The sequence below is a fragment of the Callorhinus ursinus genome, unplaced genomic scaffold, assembly GCF_003265705.2.
Source record: "Callorhinus ursinus isolate GAN/ISIS: 27379988/994484 unplaced genomic scaffold, GSC_fseal_2.0 scaffold4, whole genome shotgun sequence".
In the NCBI taxonomy this organism is placed as follows: domain Eukaryota; kingdom Metazoa; phylum Chordata; class Mammalia; order Carnivora; family Otariidae; genus Callorhinus; species Callorhinus ursinus.
This window is the reverse complement of record NW_027397066.1, coordinates 155,529,048-155,556,530: the sequence shown is the minus strand read 5'-3', so window position 1 is coordinate 155,556,530 and position 27,483 is coordinate 155,529,048. Positions and strand designations below refer to the sequence as shown.

The following is a 27,483-nucleotide window of genomic DNA, read 5'->3' as shown; positions in this document are numbered from 1 at the left end:
AAAAAAAAAAAAAAAAAAAAAAAAAAAAAGAAGAAGAAGAAGAAGATGGCGGGGGAGAGGGGAAAGGGAGGGAGGCAAACACCGACACCTTGGGAAGGTATTAGACATCCTCTCCCTCTGCAGGCATAATATTTCAGAGGATAGGTATGTGTGACTTGGGTTTGGAAAAAAGATCCTTTCATTTACTCCCTGGCTCTGGTTTTCTGCCTTTAGTCCATGGCTCCCTAACCTTCCCTGGAATCCACTTACGTGCAACAAGTCTAGGCTTCCCATGCCAGGGAGATTTCAGGAAGTTTTTCTCAAAGTCATCACATCTGATTTAAGAGTTAAGAGTCGGTTCCATAGCTCTGTAGGTCAGGTCAAGCATGACAATTTTTTTCGGACACAATTTTGCCCAGCTGGTTCCTGCTAAACGCTGTAAAACTCAAAAAATGGTAGGCTGTGACTTCCCAAAGAAGCATGTCACTGATGCCTCATTTTTAGTCTTCTACCAGGGGGGAAAATAATGCTGAAGAGACCAAGATGATGTACAGACGGAATGGGTTTCAAAACAACTAGCCTTCTGTTCAACCTTCCTTATGCTCAGAATTACATCACAGAATTCTATTTCCATGGGGCTTCAAACCCTGCTGCCAGGATAGACTCGCATCTAGCAGTCAGTGGACTATTGACCCCGTGACCTGTGGAGTAATCTACTAGTTATGGCCCTTTACAGATGTGAGTGGGGAACAGCTGAGCCCATGCCCTTGGAAAATTCCTACCTCCTGTTCCAGCATCGCAGGTCAGTCTGGCCCAACTGATAGAAATCATGCCAACTGACCAAACTGATCTTTCTGCCCTGGTCTGCAGAGTTTTAGGCTTGGGCTCTCTTTCAGAGGTTTCTAAGCCAAAGCATCCCCCCACCCTTTGTGAAGTGAGGAGACCTAACACCTTGACTGGGGGCTTCTTAATGCTGGACTAGGTTGCAAATCTTTAGAATAGATGTCCCACTCAAATCCATCTGCCTCATCCGAGGTTACGAAGCAGAGAGGCAGGCTTTTTCAGGATGGTGCCAATTTTGAAAAACCTTACACACTTCTCTCATGTGAGGAGGGGACAGTCTGAAAGGACAGGGGAGGGCTTCTCAAAGAAGAGCCCACAGCTCCACATCCTCTTTACAGAAAGAACATTTCTACCTGATAAGAAGAGTTCAGGGGACTCCAAATAATAAGTTACACCCATGAGTGGGCAGGTGCCAACCATCAGAGTAGCAGAGTTCAGGCACAGGATGGAGAAAGATGATAAACCAGATAGGCCCTGACCAAAACCACATCCAGGCTTACCTCACTGTCTGGTTAATTTGCTTCCAGTCTCAGTGATGGGAATTAGACAATTGCTTTAAAAACTCAGAAGCCACCATAAAAATAGAAAATTATTGCTTCCTGTCATGACCAAATATTAAACACAGTGCACACCTAATGACTCTATCCCTCCCCAGGGAAAAAGCTTTATGAACAATAAAATCCCAGCAGACTTCCACTGTTTGGGTTTGGAGGTCTCATTATGGGCTCACTGATCCAATACAATTTACAAGCTCAATGGACTCCACTCGAAGCGAAAACCGCCAAGCCGGAGTTATAAACAGAACACCTACAGTGAAGCCAGCATTTCATTCTTCATCAGGGAATGAAAAGAAGAAAGACGGGATTGAGGAGAAAGGCACTAGGGTACAAGTTGCTCACGGAACTGTTTCTGACAGCCCGTGTCGGAATCAAGGTTAGACACCTCACTGAAAATGTGAGGCAAGGTGCGGGGGGGGAGCAAGGGATACCCTAAAACCAAAGGCAGGAAGTAAAAGGAAAGGTCAACAAAGGAAAAAAGAGGGAGATGGGGACAGGGTGGAGTACAAGGGAAGTGAGGAAAGCAAGAGCGGAATTTTAAAATCTGCCATCCGTTTTTCAACATCCAAAATGGCACCAAATTTTCAAAGTTAGATTTTTTTTTTCAGTTCACTAAATTACCCAGATATATGTCTAAATGGTGGTTATCCTTCATCTTGTGACTCAACATCTGGATGATAAAATGCATTAGCCATTCTACATTTACTTGGGCAAGCATCAAGTGGACTGTTAGCATTAAATCGAAGTAAAGTCTGGCTCTTGTTCAAACGTCAGCCAAGACCAAGTGGGGAAAGAGGAGCTTCCCCTTTACCTTTAACTCTGTGCAATTTATCACTCGAGCCTAAACAATCCCACATGTTTGAAGCGCTGAAGGAGACTTAGGGGAACGCTGAACAAAGGCTTTCAGGGAAGTCAGAATGAAAGTGAACAGGAGATGGACAGTGGACACTAAGCAAAAGCAATGCAAAGGAGGCGACAAGTCCATAAAACAGGGTCTAGACAGAGCATGAGAGCAAGGCACTGAGAGGTGACAAAAAGAGACAAGAGACAGAACTCTGAGGAGGGGGTCTGGGTGGAGAAACTGGCAAAGACTGGGGGCATGGGGCGGGGGAGGGAGGCAGTCAGGGATTGCTGATGGTTCCCGATCGTGCTTTCTGCTCCCCTATCAGCCTCCTAAATGAATCTCCTAAGTGTGAGTCAACTTCCACATAGACAAGAAGGTAATGATGACCCCTACCTGAAGGTAGGGGAAAAAAAACATGAAAAGGAAGGAACTGAGCATGTGCTAATTCGCCCTGGGGCCAGTCATGGCACAGGGCTCTCATACACATCGTCTCTCCCCAGCCCAGGGCTATAAGGCAGCCCTCAATCCCCTATTCTTCAGATAAGAAACTGGGATTCAGGTAGGGTTGCCAAATAAAATACAGGATGCCCAGTTAATTTTGAATTTCAGATAACAACAAATGATTTTTTTTTTTCAGTCTAAGTATATCCAAAATATCGCATGGGAAAGGATTACACTGAAAATATATTTGCTGTGTATCTGAAATACAAATTTAACTAGGATGTACTTACACCAAAAAAAATCATTCATGTTTATGTGATATTTAAATTTAACTGGGCATCCCATATTTTTATTTGCTAAATCTGGCAAGTCCAGACTCAATGAGAGGCAGGAAATGAATGAGTGAGTAAATGCATGAATGGCATAGAGGAGTGGTCAAACCTAGATCTGAAGCCAGATTTTGCTACACTTATTATCACATGGCAGGAATAATAGCCACTTCACGTATGTAATCCACATGTCATAAATCTGTGTTGTACATACAGCCTTATTTCTTGTAGGTAAGAGAAAGCCTTTTACACAGAACAAACTGGCTACATACAAAATTACTGATTATATAGTGAAGGAAAATGTCGTCAGTCTGATCCATGGCATGGTGCTTCAAAGGTGATGAATCCTCCAAAGCTCCAGCCCAGTTAGAAGCTTTGCAATTCAGCAACACCGTATTTGTCATGAATGCCATTGTTTTCCCTGTCCTCTCCTTGCATAGACCATGAGAGTTTTGTCCTGGGAGCTAGAGATCTTGCCTCTAATCCCAGTTGAATCTTTGACCTGCTTGCTACATGGCCACTGAAGGAGTCGCTCTTCGAGTTTTCTCATCTGAAATGTGGGGTGACAGTCCCAGTACATAGTTAAGATGAGTCATGTGCATAGCTTTAAATCAATCAGAAAATGTCCTGCACAACCATGCAAATCTGGACCCAAAACAAACAAACAAAAGGCTTGCCCTTTGTCTCCACAGAGACCCACCTCAGGGCTTTATTGGAGGTCCTATGCGTGAATAACAGCATACGAAGTTACAATGACCCGGAATGCATGACCATTCTGTGAGTTCTCTTTTTAAGAAGTCCTGGCACCCTATGTGCCTTAGAAAATGCAGGTGTTAACCCCAAAGTGCTGGCCTGAATCCAACTGGTTCCATCCCTGCAAATTCTTCCATTCCTGCCATGGATCGTATCAGTGGGATTAGGAATTTCTCCCTATTTCCTTTTCAAAAGCTCCTGTTATATGTGAGCAGCTGCAGCATTTCTCACCAGTTCTGGCTCCTTGGTGGTCTTGAGGGGGCTGGGAGAGTTTGAGTTTAGAACAAAACCTTCCTGGAGGACAATCATTTAATTAATTACCCAGTCCAGGCTGATGAAATGCTGATTCTTTATAGACTTGGGTCTAGGCTGCCTAATATGCTTTGAGCTTCTTGTCACCCAACCACTTTCCTTTTGAGCAAATGCCCCCTCCAATTGCAACTCTAGGTCAATGTGAAGAACAGAGCAACAGAGAACAATTCTCATAAGATTTCAATCAATAAATCATCTAATCAAGTCCTAATGGGTAGAACCCTATCTGTGGATAACTTCCTTCTTATCTCCTTGGGATATGTCATATTTCCCAACCATTTGGCTTGTTAGCCCCTTGGCTGGTTAAAGATAGACCCAGAAGAACTTATCTAGCCCAATTTGCTCAAACAGCAAAAGAAAGAACAAACTGGAAGTTCTAGAAGTTTCTCTCTGGATGAACATGCATCTTATCAATCTTTCCCCAGGTCAAAGTCCTTTGTTCCCCTGAGAGCCAGCTAGACAACTCCGAAAAGAAATACCTTTCCTAGAAACAAACACCTATTTCTTATTTCCAGCATAGAACAATTTCAGAGTACGGTTCTTCTACTCTTGACTCACCCACTTCCGGGCAAATCTGCTGTCAATCACATCACACCAGTTTAGGGGAAGAAGCTGGAAGTTGAAGCATACCATTATTTGTTCTGCATAACTGCATGCAACTACTTGGTCCTCTGATTTTCACTGGGAATTGATCCAGGGGACCTGTGCAAGCACTCTGAATTAGAAAATGCTAGTAAAGGTGAACTGGTTTGGGTTTTTTCACCTCTTTTCTGAAGAAGTACTTTTAAATGGTTTGGATTCTGGCCTCTGAGTTCCTGCTTTCTCACAAACATCCAGGCTACTAAAAAATTCACAGATTGCCAGATGGTACAACAGCAGTTCTTTGCAAAGGATCTGAGCTTTCCAGTGAACAAAGGACGTGTACTCATGGGGACAAGTGGCAACATCAGCAAAAGCTTTGGAGTGGTGGGTGTATTGGGGGAGGGGAAGTGAAATGTGGAGAGGTGAGAAAATGGGCCTTTTACCTCCAGTGACTGGTATCTGACAGGGAAAACCCACCTCCCAACCACTACTGGTGGGAAAGGGAGCACATCCAGAAGAAGATGAAAGAAACTAAATCAGAAACCGGGATATTTTTATAGGAAGTCACAAAATTTGAAGACTGCCCATCTTCCCAATTCCTGGTATTACAGGGTAATGGAAATAATGCCAAGCTCTGGCACATAAACTGATAAATCCCCCCCCCCAAAAAGCATTTGTGAACTATTGGTAACACCTTCCTAATAGGTTCCCTTACTTCCACTCTCCCTTTTCCAATTCATCCTCAAAGTCATCCCTCCAAAATATTGACCTGACCACGAAATTGCACTACTCAAAGTCTTCTGATGTCTTTCCACCAACCAACAAAATATGTCAAAATACTTCTGTGCAGGCACATAAAATCCTACAAAATCCGGACCCAAATAATCTTTCTAACTTCTCCTACTGCCCCCTCTTCACACATATCCCTGCACTTGTAAAACTATGAGCAGATTTAGGAAAGCCTTTCCTTTCTATATGTCTTCTCCTACATACTTTCCTCCTAGAATGCCCTTTGACCTCAGCCAGGAATGTCTAACTTACAGTCGTCACATCCTCACACCTCTACTTAGATGAAAATCATCTCCCCACTACAGGTCTTCAGAGCTTTAATCTCCACCTCTCTTGGGGTAGTTTTTGCATTTTCCATTGCATCACAGTTTTTTCTGCACATCCTTTGCTTTTCCATCTGAACTATAAGCTCCTGATGGGAAAGCTTCATGTCTATCCAATTTTATTATTCTTAGGAGCCCCTTGCAAAGTCTATAATATAAGAGACCCTTGATAAACATTTACTGAGTGATTCATTCTGCCCCACAGCCCCAGATATCTGTTCTTGGCATTGTTTTGTACCTGTTTGCCACTGGGGGTAAGACTGCTAAGCAGTAGTCAAATACAACTAGTTACAGGAAAGGTCCTATATGAATTGGCAAAGGACTCAGTCATCCAAACTCTTCAAGGCTTGGCAGTCACAGATTAATCTGCCAACTAATATTTACTGAGTGACTATAGTATCCAAACCACTGGATAGACACTGTGGGAGATACAAGGTAATAATTGCCATGACTTTTTAAAGCATCTCTTCCGTTAATACACTATGGTGGTCACTTTACATGCACTAATGTTTTTAATACCACGACTCATTGAGAAAGGCATTATTAATAGTACCATCACAAAGCTAAAAAATATTATAGACTTAAGTGACATATGATGTCTGGTATCCAAGAATTACAATATGTTTGGAAATGTCAGGCAAACCCAAATAGGTAAAAAGATGGCAATATCCATACATCCTAACAAGAGCAAGCACAGGTGACAAAGGTCAAGTGAGAAGACTTTGGCTATAAGAACTGATATCTTTGGCGATTAACATAACATAATAATAAAAAAAAAAGAACTGATATCTTTGAAGAGGCAGAATCCAAAGCAAGTCTTGGAAAACAGATAGGATTTATACTAGCAGAATTTGGGGTGGGTACTCCAGGTAGAGTTGGTATCTGCAAAGGGAGAGAGGAGGACATATTCAAGGTCTGCTTGATGAAACAGACATTCTGATTCCATTTTGATTCATGGGGAAAGAAATGATGGGACTAGAAAGTTAGAACCTGTCTGCCAGCCATTCACCTCGTCTTCTGAGTACTTTTCACAATTGGTAAATATATATTTTACTGTGTGATTATTTAAGCTGTCAGCTCCATGAGAGTAGGAACCATGGCTCTTATATTCCCTGATGGTCTCTTAGTGCCTGAAGTTCACAAATAATTTGCTTAATACCTGAATAACTGAAAAATATCTTAAATGAATGAATGATGGAATGAACTGATATACAGATGATTGAGCTAGTCTGTGTCAAATCTTAAAGTTCTGCAAATCTAAGAAGTCTGGTCCGTCAAGTAGAATAAGTATAGCTCTTACACACTAACCCAACAACAGAAGTAAACATCATAACTCTTCTGTACCATCTCTTTAATCAGCAGAAAGAGAGGGATTTTCTCAAAGGAAATTTCATTTCTTATTTACCACTTGATCCAGGCTGTCATCACGTTAAGTGCTGCAACCCAAAGCGCTTTTTTTTCCTACACCAGCAAGTAGAAGAGTCCCTTCTCCTCTCTGTGTCTCCCAAAAATGACCAAGAAACTGGCAAAGATTTTACTAGACAACAAAGGACAAAGAACAAGAAAGAACGATGCATTCATTTTGAGCAGATAATCTGTGTTTTTTAGTGAGAAAATCTACACCCTCTCTGAGAGAATGGAATTTTCACTAAAAAAAAAAAAAAAATAGCCTGGGGCCAGGCTTTTGTAGACTCTTCGCAGCACTGGGCTCCCCTACACTAGAGATGGGAGTCTGGGCATGGAAGGCACATATTAATAGCTCCCGTAAATTATTGATGAGCAAGGCTGATAAATTAGCACGTCTGACACCCAAACCTGGACCCTCTGCTAGAATCAGAGAATTCAGAGCTGGAAGGTAATGTAAAGGTCGTCCATTAATCCAATGCACTTCTTTTTACAAATAGGGGAAACTGAGGCCCAAAGAGGCAGCACATGACCTCTGTAACATGCATGATCCAGGGCCAGAAGCAGGCATCCTGATCCTAGTCCAAGACCATATCTGCTACACAATGCTGCCTCTCCATCATGGGGACTGAGGACTGATATTCCATCAAATCTGTCACACACATGAATGTGACTTGTACAACCTCAGAGTTAAATGGCACTTCGGGAGCCAACAGTGCCCACCACTTCCCAGAGAACAGATCCCCTCTCTGACGATCCCATCAAGAGTGCTTCCAGACCATACTCCCCAGGTTTTTCCACTCTTTCACAGCTCTAAATTCTGGAACGTTTTTCCTTCCTTTAGACCAATGTCTTTTTCTCTGGAACTTCCACCCATTAATTACACTCCAATTTTTTTCTTTTTTTTATTATGTTATGTTAGTCAACATACAGTACATCATTCGTTTTTGATGTAGTGTTCCGTGATTCATTGTTTGTGCATAACATCCAGTGCTCCATGCAGTACATGCCCTCTTTAATACCCATCACCGGGCTAACCAATCCTCCCTCCCCGCTCCCCTCTAAAACCCTGTTTGTTTCTCAGAGTCCATAGTCTCTCGTGGTTCCTCTCTCCCTCCGATTTCCCCCCCTTCATTTTTCCCTTCCTTCTCCTAATGTCCTCCATGCTGTTCCTTATGTTCCACAAATAAGTGAAACCATATAATTGACTTTCTCTGCTTGACTTATTTCACTTAGCATCATCTCCTCCAGTCCCACCCATGTTGATGCAAAAGTTGGGTATTCATCCTGATGGCTGAGTAATATTCCATTGTATATATGCAATTTTACCACTGAAACTGGCTATGGTACTTTGGCTAAGTTCCCCAACTCCTTAAGACTCACTTTTTTCTCCATAAATTTGAAACTTTTTTCAACCACTGAAGATTAATTAAGAAGATTATTTAATTAGTGCAAATTGCTTAGCACAATGCCCAGCACACAGTAAGTGTCAGTTAAGTGTTGAGTATCGGTCTTATCCATCCTTCTCGGAGACAGAAATCCTTGTTCAGGAGGTGCCTCTACTGATATGTCTGGCATGTCCATTTCTAGGGAAAGGGAAGGAGTAGTCACAGATTGAAAAGCAGCCTGAGTGGCGTAAGATGGCAGGAATCCCCTAGGCTTTGTGGACATAAATCTCAGCAGGAGCTCAACTCCAACTACCATCCAAATACTGCTTCTATGCTGAAAGGAATAGAGGGGCTCAAAGCTGAATCTTCACCACAAATCAAGAAGAGATGAATATGGAGTTCATTTGATAAGTTAATAAAAACTCTAGTATTCCGGTTCAATGCAATACCCTCTAGCATGCACAGAAGGTCGATAAGGGCTTTACTCCCCACAGTTATTCTCTGGAAGTTCCCATCCCACAAATAATACTTTCCTGGAGTTAAGCGATACAATGGAGAGAGGAATAACAAGTATGGGCCAGAGGAAAGAGGAGCCAAACACGCACTGCAATGGAACAAGGTAGTCGATGCGGTAGAAAGAGGCAAGAAAAGGATGTGCCAGCCAAATGGCAGATAAAGAGCAAACAGGAAGCTTGAACCAGAAGGGAAAGCAGCAGGTGAAGATGCCTACCAAGATGACAACAGGAAAAAAACTTGGGATTACAACTATTAAAAAAAAAAAAAAAAAAGAGGGGTGCCTGGGTGGCTCAGTCAGTTCAGGATCCAACTCTTGGTTTCAGCTCAGGTCATGATCTCAGGGTGGTGGGATCAAGCCCTGTATCAGGCTCTGTGCTCAGCTGGGAGTCTGCTTAAAATTCTTTCCCTCCCTCTCCCTCCCCTCTGTTCTTCCCCCTGTTCCCACACACGTGCTCTTGAGCTCTCTCTCTCAAATAAATAAATAAATAAATCTTGAAAGAAAGAAAGAAGAGAGTGAGAAAGAAAGTATCACATAATGTGGGGGTGTGAAGAAATTGAGCCCTTTGTGCATGGTTGGTGGGAACATAAAATAAGGTAGCTGCTATAGAAATGGTTTGGTCATTCCTCAAATTATCATATGGCCCAGCAATTCCACTTCTAGGTATATAGCCAAAAGAAGGGAAAACAGAGACTCAAAGAGACTTTGCACACCCATGTTCATAGCAGCTTGTTCACAAATAGCTCAAAGACTGACGCAACCCAAGGGTCCATCAACAGATGAGTAGATAAACAAATATGATATATTCAAAATGGAATATTATTCAGCTTTAAAAAGGAAGGCAAATTTTGACACATGCTACAACACAAAAGAAGCTTGAGGACATTATGCTAAGTGAAATAAGCCAGTCACAAAAGGACAAATACAGTATGATTCTGCTTATGCGGGGCCCCCAGAGTAGTCAAGCTCATAGAGACAGAAAGTAGAATGGGGGCTGCCAGGAGCTGGGGGTGGGAGAAGAGTGGAGAGTTAGGGCTCAATAGGGACAGAGTTTCAGTTTTGCAAGATAAAAGAATTCTGTAGATGCATGGTGGTGCTCACTGCACAACCACATGAACGTACCTAAACCACTGAACTGCAGAGTTAAAAATGGTTAAGATGATCAATTTTATGTTGAGTGTATTTTTCCACAACTAAAAATTTATTTAATAAAACTACATCAATACAGAAAATGGTCCTCCTGGAAACAGAGTTCGGAAATATGGAAACCAATATCCCAAGACCAAAGATGGAGATATTTAGCATGTGAAACATAGGCTGATCTGCCCTTTTAAGAGAAAATATCGCACCATTATGCACATGCACATGGGCACAGACAGCCTACAAAGACTCAAAAAGAATTCTTGCCCTCGCTACCCATCTGATTTTTTATGGGCTACAAGAACTGGAATAGTAAAGACTCTTTTTCACTCTCCTACATCGGTGAAACTCTCCCTAAAATACTCTTCCCGTGGATCACCAGATTATCCTGAGAGCCCCAGAGATTCAGTAGATAGTCAGAAGAGGCTTCCAGACAGAGAAGAGAGTCTGAAAAGAATACAGCCCAGAAAAAACAAGATTGGATTAGCTCTGAAACCACAAAATGTAAATCAGACTTGAGCCTTTTTATTTTTATTTACCACACACAGATCTTTATAGACAAGATTTAGGCCAAAGACTGAAGTAAGGATTATGGTTTCATTGTTGGTTTGGTTTTGTTTTGTTCTGCTGGGGTTTTTTTTTTCTTTCAAATAGGAACTTTGGATTTTCACACTAAAAATTGATAAACCCTACTGCCACTCTACACATGCACACATTTGTACACAGAAAGAAGGCTCTGCTGGGGACCCATGATTCAGCAGTAAGTCCTGCTGGGCTGTGTGCTGGCCTGGCTTTTTAGAGAGGGGTGTGGCTGCCCAAGAATTCACAAAACCATGCTGAAAAGACAGCTGAGGATGAAAATTAAATTTAAGCTTCTAAAAAAAATCAAGGCAGGGAATAATTTAGTAGGAAAAAAAAAAAAACCTCGTCTGGAGCTAAGTCTTAGGAAATGAAGAACCAAATCTTTAATGGGGGATGCCCTATTATAAAATCCAGTGATTCTCAATGAAGGGGCCACAAGGTAGTAAAAGCTATTTTTCATATTTCAAGCAGCTTATTGGAAACTGAGTATCTGCCCAGGATGTGGTCACATGGACTAAGTGAAAAGTCAAGTTGTTTTGTGTTTGAGCTGGAAGTCTTATCGAGTCAGTGTGGTAACACTGGTTGTCTCATCCCAGCCAAAACCTCTGATTGGCCACTGATGAGATCAAGGGCATTTCTGGAATGAGGTTTTTCCTTCCCATTCTGTTGTATGTCTTTGATTAATAAAAATGGAATTACAGCTGAATGATTACTGGTTAATTGCAGTTTAGCAGGCAAAATCTTATAAAACGCTGGGTTAGCCAAGGGAAACAATAGAAGGGGTCCTTTGTGGCGAAAAGTTTGGGAACCACCCTTGAGCCCCCCATCCCTTCCCCCGAACATGCACAATTCCAAGGGAATAAATAGGCTTCCCTGGAGCCAGAGTGGAGCGTGCCTGTTGTGTGAGAAAACTCAAAGAGAGACAGTGTAAATTAACTGCATCTGGTTAGATTGAGCGAGCAGGGGGAGGAGATAATTAGTTGGCATTATAGGAACAAGGGCAAAGAAGAGAGTTCTATATTTACTCAGAGGAAATCCAAAATAGACTACTTTGCACCCATTGGGTGCTCATGGGGGAATCTCAACATCTCCAAGTTGACAGACGTTGAACTGGATGCACAACTCAACCAAACCCCTGGATGACAAAAACCACTCATCCCACTTCGAACAAATGGCAACCTGACTTTATCTCCCATTACTTCCACAATGAAGGGAAGGAGGCGAAGGTAAGCCCCAAAGATAGCCAGGAGCAATAAGACCAGAGGGAACAATGTCTGCAAACAAAAGCCTTACAGTGAGTAAACATAACAAATGCATCTGTTTATAATAAAATGGGTTCTCTAAAACCCCGGTGATGGCCAATTTACCTGCACCCTTGGGTACCTACGTTTCCATGTGCAGATGTGCAACATTTTGAAAGTAACACATATTTCAAGTGATGCAGAGACTTCACTGGGCTGTTTTATTGTGCAAATGATAGTAAAAAAATAAATGCCATAGCCACATAAAGTTCTATAATATGCAGCCAAGATACAATGTCCACCTTCTGAGAAAAATGTAAGGCATCCTAGCACAAACAGTGAAAATACCTAATTTGAAAATCTTCTCTCTCTGTGCATGCAGAAAGACTGCTTTCTTTTGTACATGTAACTGTGTATCACAGAGGATGAAAGTACAAATATGTTTGGCTTTAGCCGCAGGTGCAGGCTATATGAGGTTTCTTAAAGTAAGAACTGCTCTGCATGGAGTCATTAGGATGTGTGCCGATGAGATGTAAGATGCGGCTTGGCATTTGTAGGTTTGCAACCATTTCAAAAGCTGGTTTGTGGGGCATTTACGACAAGAGAAGAGGTACTAGTCATGAGGATGGAGGACCACCTTGAAAGGTGAGCAAAGGTGTGTGGAGGAGAGATGATTGGTGAGGTCAGTGTGCACGCTGGAAAGGACTGGGTCTGCATCTAGCCTGTTCTCATATGCTTGAAATTCCCCCAGGGGATCCTGAGGGCATCCTGGCAAGTTGGGAAATGGGGCCACATGCAATCAACACATCCAAGTCGCGTAAGTCAGGACAGACGGTGCCGGGAGAGGGAGGCTGTGGCAGTGAGAGGAGCACGAGCTTAGAAGGACAGAGGGCTGTGTTCTAGGGCCAGCTCTGTTCCACCCAGCTGTGCAATCGTGGGCAAGTCATGTCAGCATTCCCAGGCCAGTCTTCCATCTGTCAAAGGAGGAAGATGGCTGACCCTAGAGAGTTCTCACAACTCTTTCATTGTGAGCTTCTATGCGCTTTCAGAAAAAAAAGAAAAACCAAAACCAAAAAGGAAATTCCAAACAGCTCCCTAAAATGGGTTTCACCTGAACTTTCTACAATGGCAAAGGTGCCCCACACACGCAACAAACATTTTACATTTGGTTATCAACCTCTTCCAAGCATCTCAGAGAAGACTGCAAAACTGCCATGGACAGATACTTCTGGAGCCTCCTGAAACCTAGAATGGCAGGCAGTACCCTCCAGTTGTACCTCTGAAGAGCAGAGATGCTGAGTGCTTTGTCCAAGGTCAGGAGCGAGGACAGGATCAGGATTCCAGCCTCCTCGTTCCTAGGGCTCTGCTACACTTCCACAAAGAAACCAAGCTGGCTTTCTGGGAAGAATGCCAGAGGTTCCATTCTCCCAACTGAGAATTCATTGGAATATCGGAATAACAACTTTGGAGACTGTGGTCTCTCCAATCCATTTCAGGACCTGGCTAGAAACACGAAAACCCAAAGAAAGAAGCAATAGGGAATTATTCCGTTTTTTAACGAAAGAGAAAAAATTAGGGGTGGGAATAGGGGATTTCTTAAAAATTACATGATTGCTGGAAGTTAATTTGGTATTTCTTCGTTGGTTTGTAAGTTCTGTTTCCAATCACAAAAACAGACAGCTGAGGATGCCTAAATCACATTTCAGTGAATTAGCATCTTGTCCCAGAGAATTTTGCACACTCTGAATATAACATAAGACCCAGGATGCAATGCTCTGTGGTCGAACGGAATCTCCCTCAGTGTAAGAGAGAGCTTGTCATAATCCCCTAAACTGTAACCTAAATTGATAGTCTTCAAAGCCAACAGCAATCACTGAAAATGATGAAGGGGTTGCCGCTTAACTTGGGATACACTGCCTCTTCCAAGAAACTTACTGAGACCCAGCTCTGCCAGATAGGAGAGCTGGCATCCTCTACCATCCACATACTCCTCATTAGGTTGACATCAATGCACCTGAAAAAGAATCTCATCATAGATTTAGAGACACATGTTCAGAAAGTAAGGTTCTGATTTCTTCCAAGAAAGGCCAACCACAACAAGAAAACACATGTTGGACTAGCTCTGCCTTGAAGATAGCATGAAACCTTATGGCAAATCCCAAGCGATCAGTACTCAGCATGGAGATTCATAAAGGAAAGAAACCAGGAATGATTGTTTCAATCACTTTCTCCCCCTACCTGTCGATGATGACGGGGTCTGAAGGAGTCTCATTTCGGTTCCCACAACTTTTCTTCTCGCAACATCGACTGTAGATTGGGAAGGAACCAAGAGAGTAAAAGAAATTTGTTAAAATCAAGAAAAGACAACGAGCATACAACGTAGAAACATTCACAAAAATGTCCTAGGTAGCTTCTTAGCATTCAGTTGCTCAAGCGCAGGATTTATGGCCATGTTTAAAAACACCGCTGAACCCGAAGCCCAAAGATACTCTCTCAAATTCTCACTCTATGGTTTATAACTGGGTCATTCTCAGCAAATCACAACTTTCCCAGGAGCCATATTTGTATTCTGAACCACGGGCACTGGATTTTTAAATCTATAAGGTCACTTCCAGTTCCATGTTGAATGATTGTAGGGTTGTATCTTTTAGGTCTTTGCATCTTAATAAATATTTGAAGAAAGAAGGGAAAGGAAAAGGCATAAAATAGACCCCAAGTAGCTGCCTGGCTTTATCAACCTTAGGTACTAATAACTAATCTTTCCAGAGAACTCAGTGTACTTTATAAACATTTAGTTATTTATCCATTTCTGTCATTTTCTAAAGATGAAGGAAGAAGACCAGAACCATGGTACACATTGTAAAATAGGGAGAAAATGAGGCAGAGAGCTGTAAAATGATCTCTCCCATGATTTTCACCAAGTCCAGACCAGAAATGGGACTTCCTCTGTAAGTCCCATCTTGAAGATGCTACCTCCCAAGACTTCCACCTAGCGAAGTGCTGGGTACCTGGTAGATGCTGGAGGAAGGCTTGTGAAATTATCTGGGAGGGAGAGAGAAAAGAAGAAGCCCTACAGCAATCACAGCAGATAGGAAGGACTCAGTCAGACCTGAGCAGAGCAAAATGCTCCAATCCAAAGGTGTCTGTATGAAAGACCTAGACAGATGTGACAAAAGCAAAGGAAGATGGGTGGTGGGGAAGCACTGGAAAATCACGTCCCCTTTTTGCTGCCCACTGCCACCGGCACTGCAAGCTCCTGAATACCTCTTGGCTCCTTCAAGCACATGGTCTACCATCAATGGTAGTTGCTTAAGAATATAGCCTTGACATGGCATAGAAAAAAACAACAACAACAAAACATGACTATCCACACTGGTCGGAGACTATGCCACATAAACACTAGCAGTAAGCCAACTAGACGTCAGCACTGCCCTTTCCACAATCTGCTTAAGTTTGAGAGCGAAGCAACACAATGGAAAGATGGCTAAAGTGAGAATCGGGTCTCTGGCGTCCTATCAGACGTTGCCACCAAGCAGCTGCGGGAATGTAGTCAAATCTGTTTAACCCTTCTGGGCTTTGCCAACCTGACATATAAAATTAAAATACTGGACGAGATTAACTCCCGAGTCCCTTCCTGGTTTAGGAAGCCTGTGAGGCAATGAGATCCCCAAGCCCTCTTTGGAAGTGATGACTGAAGGAGGAAAGGAGGGAGGCCATGAGGCAGCAGGGACTCCTAGGCCCTACTACCAGCCCAGACACAGATTTGCTCTGTGGCTGTCTCCAGTCCACGTGTCCTCTCTGGTCCTCCACAGAATCAAAAACAAACAAATGAATAAAGGAGTCTTTGTAAAACTTTTAAAGTTCATCTTCGCTCCTACAGGGATGCGTGGGATTACCCGGTGACCCACTCATTCCACCTTCCTCAAAGAGCAAGATATACTGGAGAGGTGCTAAACAAGTTTCACCAAATGAGCGCTAGGAGGTTTTAAGAAATTTAATCAAATTAGTAGGAAATAAAAGAAAAATTGTCTCAACATTCTTAAATACCCGAGTTGGCCACTGGGGACTTTCTGAAATAATATTTTGCCTTTGAAATTATATTGGGTCTTAACTTTTAAAATTTCAATCCATCCCAAGATTAACACCAATAAAAATGCTGGCCAGCTGCATTCCCACCTCCCAAAGCCCTTGTCTCTCTCCCCAACTCCCTACCACCACCCACTTCCCTCTCCCACCTCTCCCTATTTCCGTTGCTGATGTCAGCAGAATACCTATGCGGCTCAGGCAAACCGTTTTTCCTTAGCGACACAATTTCAAAAGCCCAGGCATGCTTGTTACCTAAAGACCTTCTAGCTAGACTCCCCTCTGACCTCAGCAGTATGTCAGCCTAACCCAAATATGTGTGCGATGCTGGTACAATTTAATTACGAGAACACAGACTGTCAGGATGTGCCAATCTGTTTAGTTTGAGAAGGAATGATTCTGAAGAGGCCGAGTAAGTTTGCAAAATAGCTCAGCTGAATTCAGCTGCTTTCCGTGGGGATTTTCTCCGAAAGAAAAGAAAAACAGATAAAAATGTAAGCCTGGTGCCAGTGTAATACAATGTGGAGAATCTCGTCAGGGAAGGAAACAATATTCAAAGAAAAATGCAGAGAAACTTTAGGACCCAATCTTCCATGTTCCAACAGTAACATATTTAAGTACAGTCTTTAATGTTAATAGCACAGAAGAGATGTAGAAGACACTCACTTGGTGACTGGGCTGAAATAGTAAAGGTATAAAAATAATAGGAGTGGACTACATGTGCTCCATCTGAGCCCTTCTCAAATGTTTTCTGGGTGAGGCAAAACTAATTCTTTTCCTTTCTTTCTTTTTCTTTTTTTTTTTTTTAAGAAAAGTTCTCATCAAGATGTCCTAGTTTTTTTTTTTTTTAATCTGGTTTCTTAAATGACATTCCATCCTCATGCCAGTAATATTAACATAAGCAAAGGGAAGTGGAAAGTGGAGGACATTCGTGAACCCACAGTCTCCAAACAATCACTCTGGGATCAGATATGTGCATGGTGGACCTGAAGGGCTGGGGCCCTGAATTACTCAGATGACAAACTCCATTCTCCTCTCCCTTTGCTGTAGAGACAAAGCCCGTGCGACCAACTTCAGGTTCAGCTACTTTAGTGAAAAGGTTTTAGAGGGTTATCTTCTAACAAGCAAGTTTCTAGGTCTGAAGTTCCTGGTAAGTGTTTTTTTAAAACTGAACAAGACTGTAAAATAGGAAAGGGGAAAAATAAACAAAGAGAAGAGGAAAGTGAACTTGGCACTAGGTTGATTGTGTTCCTATCACGAGAGGCTCAGAAGGGCTCCTTCTCCCTAATGAATGAAAATGCAGGTTGGTCCTCCACTCCTTAGTTTGGCTGGGTTTGGTTTATTTTATTCTAATTCTTACTCAGAGAACCTTTTCCCTGAAACACTCTCAACCTTTTCCCTCAAACACTACAGGCCTCTGTGGTCCTCCCCATCTCACAGAGTCTTTAGAGAGGGAAAGAGAAAAAATAAACCAAGTTGGCGATGAAGCTGGGGAAATATGGAAAATTGTATCCCAATCCTGAATCTTACCTGCCTTTTTCCAAAAGGAATTTAAAAAGGGGGGGATAAGGGATGGCTGGAGAAGAAAAAAAGCCCCAGCCCTGGACACAGGGTGTCCAGTCAGTCAAACTTCTGCTCAAGACAAGCGAATGTGCCCTTTCCCCTCCAAAATCGTTTTTAAAATTCAACCCTCAACTTTCAAAAATCTGTCTCTAATTTCAAACTCAAATAAGCGCACAGCATGGTGGCTTTTGTTTTGTTTTCTTCTCCCCAACTCCTCCCTGCGATTGCATAACAAAAGTGTCTAAATTCACACCATCTGGCCGATAAAGACACTGGCCTCACTGCCCGGCTGGCCCATCTGATTAGGGCCCTGTCTAGCCTGCGCCTTGTGGCGAAAAGTCACAGCTGTGGGGTTTGCTCGCGCTCAATACAACTCTGTTATTAGCCAGCTGTAGACCTTGAGACAACTTCTGTTCAAATTATAATATCTTTTAACCCTCTGAGCATTGAGGGCACAGGCGTGGCTTGCCGCGACATAACAACTAGATTTCTCCTTGCTAATAATTGGCAAGAGGAACTAAAGCAGGAAAGAGAGGAGCAGAGACAACTGGGGAAGAGAGAAAAAGTTATTCCTAAAGCGATTTATTTTGTTCCCTCTGAAAACTCAATGCCAGTTTATGAGCTTTTTTTCCTAAGGCTTACAGAACATAAAACCATTCAGGGAAATCCCCAGGTATGCTCAAGAACACCACGCAAACTCTCAGAACATGCATCTAATTCATCCCTCAATCATGGACTGCTCTCCCTGGCTCCTAATATGTGGGAGAAGGAACTTTTTCCCTTATTGGAGAATCAGCCAGCTCTGACTGACAAATTGAGATCTTCCCCTCTGGATACATCCAATATTTGCCATCATCCCAGCTAGCTCCCAAAACACACATACACACACACACACACACACACACTCCATACACAGTATCCATCCAATGGATCATTTATTTACCCATAATTAATATTTGTTTTAAATTCTAGTTTTGGGAAGAAAATCGCAGAGCGTCTTCCCAGGTCTCAGATGCAAAGAATTTACAGTACATTAAATTTTTATATTGTGTTACTAATGCAGACTAAACTAGAGGCTTTAAAAATTGATGCTGTTACTTAAACAGCATAAAATGAGGAGGATTTGATTGGGCTTAAAAATAAAAATGTCAGCCTTAACTACAGCTGGATGGGGCGTGCGAATGTTATTTAAAGTGATAGGTATAATTCGTCAGACAATGGGCCAGTTTCGGGGTTTGTTTTCTTTTCTTTTAAGAAGATAATCTCTCCAAACAAAGACATTTAAAAGTATAAAGAGGGATAAAAAAAATCCTTCAATTAGCCAACCCAATCAAAGTGTTCTAACTATTTAATCTAGGTGTTACATGCAAGCTCTTCTTGGAATTGCATTTCCTTTCTGAACGAATCTATCAGGGGCCCTGGGATAATGGAGTGGCTATCTGCTCATTCCCTCACCCATGGTCTCTCCCAGCTACTCAGGCAGGGAAGCTCCATTCCGCTCCGCTGAGGCCACTGGCAGAAATGAACTTTGCATTTGGCAAAGTTTGTTTTTCTAATACTTGGTCAAAACCAAAACAAACATGGCTGATTGTTATGGTTTCTTTCTGACTGGGTTGGGAGGGAGCCGAGGCTGCTGGGAGCTGCCCATAAAACAGTCCAGACTAAATGAGATGGCCTGCAATTACCCAAAACTAGCAAGTCTGGAGCTGGTGGATTATTCACTGGGGCAACAGCAGAGCAAGGAGGAACTGAGGCTTTCTCTCCAATCCGAGATTTGGGAGGAAGAAAAACGTGTATGGACTTGACATTTAAATGTTTATAGTCAAATAACCACCTCTTTCCAGAGTTTCCTTTTCTCTTTTGCTGTGGTGGGTCCCCAGTACTCAAACGTTTGTTGAAAGGATGAATAATTAAGTGCGTGGATGAATTTCTTCTAATTTTTAATTCTCTTCTAGTCAAGCAGAAGAAAGGACTCAAAACGGAATGACTGGTCTCCGGAAAGAAGATGCGGGAAAATGCAGGAATCTGAGTAGACTGCACCTCTCACAACTTGATGCTCAGAATCCAATTGTTGCTCCGGATACCCCCGATGGGGTCCTCTCCCCACCTCTCCCACTAGTGATCAACCGGACTGCTCTTTCTACCCAGTACTTTCTCGTGACCCCTGAAACTCCCCTGACAAGGGAAATCACTGGAGAAGCAACATCCCCGGAGGAAGGAAACGCTTCCGCATCACAGACAGGTGCCTCAGCGGTTGGGGTGGGGGTGGGGAGGGTGGGTTCCACCCTCCGGTAGTCCCTCTCCCAGACTGCAAGTCTTGCCAGTGCTTTGACTCCCGTACTCCACAAGTGGACCCTCCTGGAAATCTACCCGGAGCAGGCAGGACAGGCAGTAACCTAGCAGGGCGGACCTCGGGTGGAGACCCATTCAGGGAAAGTCTGTGACCCCAAACTTGGCCAGGGGCTGCCCGGCCCCTCCCCGCGCTGCCACTGACCCCTGGACAACAGAGACTTTCCTCAAAACGGAGGAAACTCCTGAGATGCCAGGGATTGAAATCCTGAGTGGTTCTGGGTTTCCTTTTGGAGTCTTAAAGGATATGCCCTAAGAATCTGGCCTTTAAGGGAGAACTCTAGCAAATCAGCCCCCGGGGTAAGGCCTCCCTCCCCTGGAGCCACCACTCCTAAAAGTCAATGCTGGGATGCACGCAAGCTGCCTGGCGTGGCTCCCCTGCCCCGCTTTCCAGCAAAGCCCGCAGGAAAAACGTGACACTTACCTGCACATCACTTCGTGCGTCAGGAGAACTCGGCACATTTCTGGATTCTTATTTTGTCCCTCATAAGCTATGGGCTACAAAGGAGTTGGCGGGGGGGAGGGGGGCAGGAAGGGAAGATATGAAGGCAATGGAGAGACAAAGGAAAGGGGACGTTAAAACAAGCACAGAATCGTTTTTTCCCCCTCTGCCCACTACTTCATTAGAAGTTAACCAGAATCTGAGCTGTGGCCTGCTTAACTCAAGCAAAAGAATAATAGAGAAGTTTGCCCTGGTGAGGACGTATTCCTGCAAAAGGGAATGTTTGGGGGGACGGGATCTCCTACCAATTGCTTCCTCTCTTCACCCCTTTGCCCCCCTACCCTCAACCCCAACCATAAAGAAGAAGAACAAGGGAGGAGAGAGGGAAAATAATTGTTCTCCAGGTTGGACAAACTGCCAGCTGATGTGGAGAAGCATGTGAAGTCTGACCCAGGAAACCGTGGGGGGTGGGCAGAGGTCAGGGGCAGGCGGGAGGCGGGGAGATGCAGGGGGGGGGGGCACGGGACAAGAGGAGATGGGGTAGCCCGCCGGCTCACCTGCTTGGTGACCGAGTCGATGAGCCTGACGTACAGGTCCTGCTCGGTGCGCACGCCTGCAGGGGAGGGGGCGGGCACGAGGTAAGGGCCGCGGAGCCGCTCTTGGCTCCCAAACCCATCCCCGCTGTGGGGACCGAGGCCAGGGCAGCCGCTCCAGGCTCCCGACTGCGGGCAAGCACTCGGGCTGTGCGGTCCTGGAGCAAAGGCCGCCCACCCGCCCCTGGCCCTGCCAGAGCCTCCCGCAGCCCTGCGCTCCCCAGGCCAGGAGGCTGCCCGCAAGCGACTGCGACGTGGTCAGCCGCCCTCCTAGCAAGAGAAACGTGCGGGCGCCGCAGCCGGCGCTAGGCGCTCACCATTGCTGTAGAGGAGCTGTAACTTATAGTGGGTACCGTTGTTGGTCTTCTCGTTGCCTTGTTCCTGAAAAGACAGGCAGCATTCGAGTCCCTTGCCTTCCAGCACCCCCCACCCAAAGAAGGAAAAACTAGAGAGCGCACCCCACCCCGCCTCCCGCCGACTTTCCCCGGCTCTCTCCGCAGCTTTGAACAACCCCCTGCCCAGTCCCAGGTCAAAGGGCAGGAGCGTCTGCCCAGGGCCAACCTCTGCAACTTGCTAGGGCTTGGGCCACTTGACCCTCGGCAACCCCTCTGCCCCCCCCCTAAAAAAGGCCCCCGGAAGGGGCCCCCCCCCCCCCCCGCTCCCCAGCCCCAACAATAGGACACCGCACCAGGATACCTTTAAACAGGCCCCACCCAACCCTACGGGCTCTGTCCATCCTTAAAAAGCCCCAAAGCTTCTCTTGGCAGAAAGATGCAGGGACTTGTCATTTGCAAGGGTAGCATTTGGCTCTATCCCACCAAGACTAGAGCCTCTGGGGCCACAAGCTCAGGGACCCAGGCCCAGATTCAAGGGGGACCTCAGGAAGCTCCAGCCCTAAAGCTCACAGGCCCAGAGAGGGCAAGAGACTTTCCTCTCATCACATGTCCATTTCATCTGAGATCGAATCCAGCCCCCAAACCCGAGCTGGGGTCAGAGTGGACACTGCACTGGGGAGCGAGAGTGGGAGAGGAGTCTCAACGGGGAAGGTGGGCCAAGACTCGGCTCTGGGTATCCACTCTGCCGGCGCTGGCAGGTGCAAAATAACAAAAAATAACCCGGAGAAGGGCATGCTCTGCCTGAAGGGCATTTGCACCATGGTCAGTCCATGACCAGGCTCTGCTAATGACCCCAGAGTCTGGGTTCGCAGAGCCACCAGCACCCCCGCAGCGAGGAGGTGCCGGGAAATCAACTGATTCAGAGGCTGGGGTGAGAAGCCTCGATTTATCATTCCTGATGATGTGAGTGGAAAAGTGTCACGAGTGACAGATGGAATCTTTAGTGCTTTGCAAGGAGGTAGTTATTAGGCCGTGAAGAAAGGGGGACCTCCACTTACTTTGTCGTTCTCCACAAAATCAACGAAGGCTGTGCGCTCAATCTCCACTGGCTGCCCCTGCCTGTCATAGAGCGCCAGAACGAAGTGAAAGAAGTTGGATTTCCTCAAGTTAGAAGGAGGCTGCTTCTCAAAGTGGGCCCGGGATAGGGCAACTCCGCTGCACAGGAAAAGACATGGAGGACCCCGGACAGAGGGAAGGAGAGAAAGATACCATGTTACCAACATGCCCACACAAATACCGCGGGGGTGGGGGGGGGAGGCGGGTGTTCAAGGGTCCCCATCCCAGGTCCAGAGTTCTGGGCCCCTCAGACCTTTTTGCAATTCAGTTTAAGAAGAGGGGACTCTTTCAAGTAGTTGCAGTGGCCACAGGGGTTGGCTGACAGGGCCAACGCCCCTGTCCACTGCCACCGTCCGCCGTTCCAGCCTCTGGGCATCCCAGGGCCCAGCAGCTCACAGTCTAGCCTTTAGTGGAGACCAAAGGATGCCAGCTGCGGACCAAGGCCCAAAGCAGTCCCGAAGGAGGCAGCCCAAGTCTTATTCCATAGGGCCGCCCCTATCTTCACCCTCAAGTGGAGCCGCCAGCTGGGTCAGGATTGGGAACTAGGCCCCTAGGTTAGGGCAATAAATCCTCCTTACTTTTGAAGAAGTGACCCATTTCCTTCACCTTCATTGGCGTTACCAGACCTATTGCTACTGCCCATTACGCACTCCTTGCTCTCTCCAAAAGTTGGTGGGTGGGGAACGTCCTGGGGGCGGCGGGAAACCCAGAGCCCAAGCCTCCATCCTACCGAGAGAGGCCTCTCCTCCCGCTTCCCTCGCTCTTCCGAAAAGTTGCGCCCCGGAGAGTGGCAGAGTGGAATCCCCGGGACCAAGGATCGCGGGCCACTGCGGACAGCGGGATACTGGGGACCCTGCCCCCAGAACTGCTGCGCTTGGAGAAGGCAAAATGTTATTAAGAGGCAGAGAGCGTCCTCGCCTGGGGCCAGGGGGATCCCCGCTTAAGCTGCATCTCTCGGCGGCGCCAGCCAAACCCGCTGACCGCGAAACCCCTGTTGGAGGGCCCGGGGGCGCCCCTGAGCGTTTTGAGCGTGTGCACACACGTCCTCGCAGACCTGTCGCGGCCGGGGACAAACTAACCGCCAGATCACATTTAACAGAAGTCCCAGGGCCCAGGGGAGCGCGCAGATGGCCAGTGCTGCCCCGCGGCGCTGGGATCTCCGGGCCTCGTACCCCCGGGTGTGAGCACTTTCACTCTTTTGAATGGCGTAAAATTTTGGCTAGAGTCCCCCCTCGGGCTGCCTATTCCAAGTTTAACAATGATTTGATCCGGGGAGAGGAGGAAAGTAGGGGAGGTATCTTTAAGGTGCTTGGCTAAGGAAATGCACCTTGGAGCCGGCTCTGTGAAGCCGCCTGATTTCCCTCCGCCTGAGCCCTGCGAGTCCCCAGACCGCGGCAGAAAGCCGCCTCTGCCTCGTGCTCTCTGCCGGGGGTATCGGCGCGCCCTGGGCTCCGGCAGAAAGGAGGGAGCAGCGGGCCGCCCGGGTCTCCTCTCCTCCAAGGGTGGCGGCTGGTTCGCTCTACCCGGGACACCTGGAGACGCGGCCTGTCTGGGAAAGGAGGCATTTCTCTGCGTGATGTCAGGACTTAGAGGCAGATGGCCAGGAGAGTGGATAGGAAGGCTGGAGTCGTGGGAAGAAGTTCGTGGGCTCTTTGGGGTTTGTGGGAGGGAGGCTGTCTTTCGAAAGCAAGGACGCGGAGACCACAAATCCCAGCTCAGCAGTGGTGATGAGGGAAAGGGACCAGAATGCCTTCGTGGGGTGGCACCCTAGACAAGGCGTTTACTATCTTAGCACGCGGACGCTTAGAAACAAAGTCAACTTCAGTAACTAGCAAAACTAAAGGCTGCTGATCCCCGCGTTTGCGGCCCGTCTCCTCTCCTCGCCTTTCTTCTTCTTCTGCGGCTCTTTCTACTGCTATTTCTTCGTCTTCTCTTTTTAAACCCTTCTCTTCCCTCACCCGCTCTTCCGTGCGTCTGGTCTACTGTTTTATCTCTGCGCCTGGACCCTCCAGCCTGCCCCCCCACCCCCACGCCCCGGAGCTCCCGGCCTCTTTGCCTTCCCAGCAGCGGCTCCGGCCTCTCCCACTCCTCGCGTCGCCGCCGCCATCTGGCCGCGGGGCTTCCGGCCTTCAGGAATCACCCGGCAAGATGCGGGAGGAGAGGCGCTTGCAAGCGGCGTGGCGAAACCCGGGAGGCGCCGGGAAGCCGGCTCTCCGGCAGTCGCCGCTGCCAGCTCCGGTCCTCGCGCTCCGATCCCGGCCGGGCCCGCATCGCAGGACCAAGAGCTGAGCTGCAAAGCGTTGGATGCCACTTTGTTATTTTTCTTCCCAAAGAGTGGTCTGTGGGGAAGGAGTGGGGGAGAAACACAAACGACCCAGGCAGTTCGGAAACTCGAGTGTCGGCTGCGGGGTAAGTGTCCCCCCTGACTGCAGCGACCTGCCTGTCCTAGGTCGAGCTCCAGCGCGCGGGGCCAGGGCGACAGATGGGGGGAGAGGGAGGAGGCACACAGACAGACAGACGGTGAGAGCGAGAAAGGGAACGAAGAAAAGCATTTAAGACCGTAATAACTGTGAGGCCGTATCGTTACCTCTGCGCCGCGACATTGGCGTCCACCACGCCGACATTCCGGACCCAGGACCTGACCGAATCCATCTCGGCACCCAGTGATTTCTCTTTCAGAGCTGGTCCTCTTCCTAAAGTATCTTGAATCCCAAACATTTAAAAAGTCTGGTCTACTGTCGCTTTAAAAAATACGAGTTACAACACTGTCCCTACTGTTCCCAATGCTGTCACCAAACCGTCTCCTCCAAAGCAATCCAAGAAAAGGGATCAAGAGCCGAAGTTTGAGTCTCTCGTTGGGGGGGGGGGGAGATAAAAAGAGATAACCCGTCCTTTGCTTCGCGCGTGAGGTGCGGACTGATGTAGTTAAAGTTTGCTATTTATCCTCCGCAAGTTCAGATCTGCCGCCTCAGGGCCTCCGTCCTAGGTCGCTCGCATCCTTCCAGCGGCAGCGCTGCCTCCAGAAAGTGATCACAATTTAGAAGCATCACCTGTTCTGGGAGAAACAGGAGGAGATTGATGGCTGCCTGATCTTTCCCCTTCCTCCTGGTCCCCCCTCCCTGCTCCTCCCCACCGCTCGAATTTAGAAAAAAAAAAAATCCCCAACTGGATCAGTTGTAAAAGGAAGGGGAAGACCCGGAGCCGAGAGGAGGCGGTGGCTGGGAGCACCGCGCAGCCAGGCTGCAGCCGCTCGCGGGCCCCATGAATGGGTTACTACAGCCGCGGCCGCGGGAGGCGGAGCCGCGCCCCGATAAGGAGCCTCATTTGCATGGACGCTCGGGATTGGCCGGCGCTGGGCAGGCCGGGCCGACGTCCTCCGGCGGCGCGCGCTACGCTCAGCGTTGCTGGGAGTCCGGGAGGTGAAAGGGGACAGAAAGCCGTGGACGCTGCGTCCTTGCCCGAACCCCGTGTGGGTGCGTGGGCTGAGACCCCCAAATCTTGCACTGAAGCCGAGTAGTCAGCCCCCGCAGGTTGGGATGTCCCCGCTTAGTCTGGCCGCGGGAGCAGGAAGACTCCGTGGATCTTGCCACTAGATGCAAATTTTTGTAGCCTGCGGGGAGGCATATTCATTCTCATTCTCCGGGCTTGAATCTGTGTGCATGTTTGTGAAGAAGCGGAGAGTGTGACCACATGTACTTATGTTTTGTGCAAACGTTCCCCAGAGTAACCCAGTTCCCTGAATGGCTCTCCCCAAGTCTCCTGGAGTCTCGTGGTGACACTCAGATTTTGTGTGCGGTTTACAAGTTGTTGAGAGAGGAGGATATATGAATGAAAGCAGCAGGGTGGGGGACGAGCAAGGCTCAAGTGCTATTCAAATAAATAGAGTGTCACGGAAAACGGTCAAGGAGCTAAGGAAAATACCCCGGGCAGACGTGAGCGGGAGTCGCACCCGTGCAGATGAGAGCTTGCTGACAGATCGCGGTTCGCTGAGCGCGAGAGCTTCCCGGCGTTGTCCCGGGAGTCCCCCCATTCCACCCCACTCCAGTTCCCGAAGCCCGGGGGTAGCCAGCAGAGGAGCTGCAGGGAGGCAGTGGGGAAGTCGCGGAAACTTTGCCCACGGGCGTGCGGTCGCCGCCTTGTTGCCCGCGGGCTGGTGGCCGGGAGGCGGCGGCAGGTCAGCCAAACAGCTGAAACCCTAGACGGCTTTTTAACCACGCCGGGCAGCTCACGGTGCCTATTAAAAATCCTCCCGGCTGGGTGTTATTTTCTTGCTTCTCCTTTTGTATTCTGATCTGCGCATAGATCTGCTGCTGAAATCTAGAACACCAGCGCGAAAACAGATTTGAAGACAATGAATGCAAATCTGTGCTCAAAGACCATCTGCCGTAGAGGAGACAAATCAGCTGTTCCACAGTTCGAGCGACTGCGCCCGAGCCTCCCGGCTTCATTACTGAGAGGGCCTTGGCTAAAGCCTGGATTACATTCAGGAGACTTTCCCCCCATTTAGGACTCAAATTTGAGCGTCAGTTGACTCTCGACCAGATCCCTTAGGTGTAGGTGAGCGCTCAGAAATGAACTGCGAGAGTTTGCCGCTAGAGGACACAGCGCCTTGCAACTCGTTTGCCAGAGCCGACTGGAAGCTCGCACTTTTCAGAAAATGCAGGTCTCTTGAGCGAGGGACCGATCTGCGCCTCTACTCTACCCCAGGGGCAAACCGAGACCCTAGCCTGCGCCAGCGGATCGCGCTAAGGATGCGCAGGTCTCTACTACAGATACTCACTTGAAAACCAATGAGGAGGGGGTGGGGGAGGTTAGCGAACCCTTTATGCACATACCCAGGGTCCCGGGATTGGGGTAGTTGATTCAGGGGGCGGAGAACGTGAAACCCCCGCCCCTGGGTTGTGCTGATTGTGGCACTGCGACCCCAGGGTTCTGGCTTGGTCCTGTTGGACAAAAGGGAGCAATGAAGAAAGACTGGGCG

General features: G+C 47.0%; 1 protein-coding gene across 2 annotated transcripts in view; it reads right to left on the bottom strand.

Moving 5' to 3' along the window:
* The window catches only part of EBF2 (EBF transcription factor 2), a 187,333-nt gene extending 161,626 nt beyond the window's left edge, over positions 1-25,707 (bottom strand). For both annotated transcript variants that reach the window (XM_025873970.2, XM_025873972.2), the window contains exons 1-6: positions 25,090-25,707; positions 22,445-22,601; positions 21,369-21,432; positions 21,016-21,071; positions 20,441-20,514; positions 14,260-14,328 (exon numbers count right to left, since the gene is read on the bottom strand). In XM_025873970.2, the coding sequence (XP_025729755.1) occupies positions 14,260-14,328; positions 20,441-20,514; positions 21,016-21,071; positions 21,369-21,432; positions 22,445-22,601; positions 25,090-25,220 (551 nt within the window). In that variant the 5' untranslated portion in view covers positions 25,221-25,707. The remainder of the gene's footprint in view (positions 1-14,259; positions 14,329-20,440; positions 20,515-21,015; positions 21,072-21,368; positions 21,433-22,444; positions 22,602-25,089) is intronic.
* Positions 25,708-27,483: the final 1,776 nt, after the last annotated feature.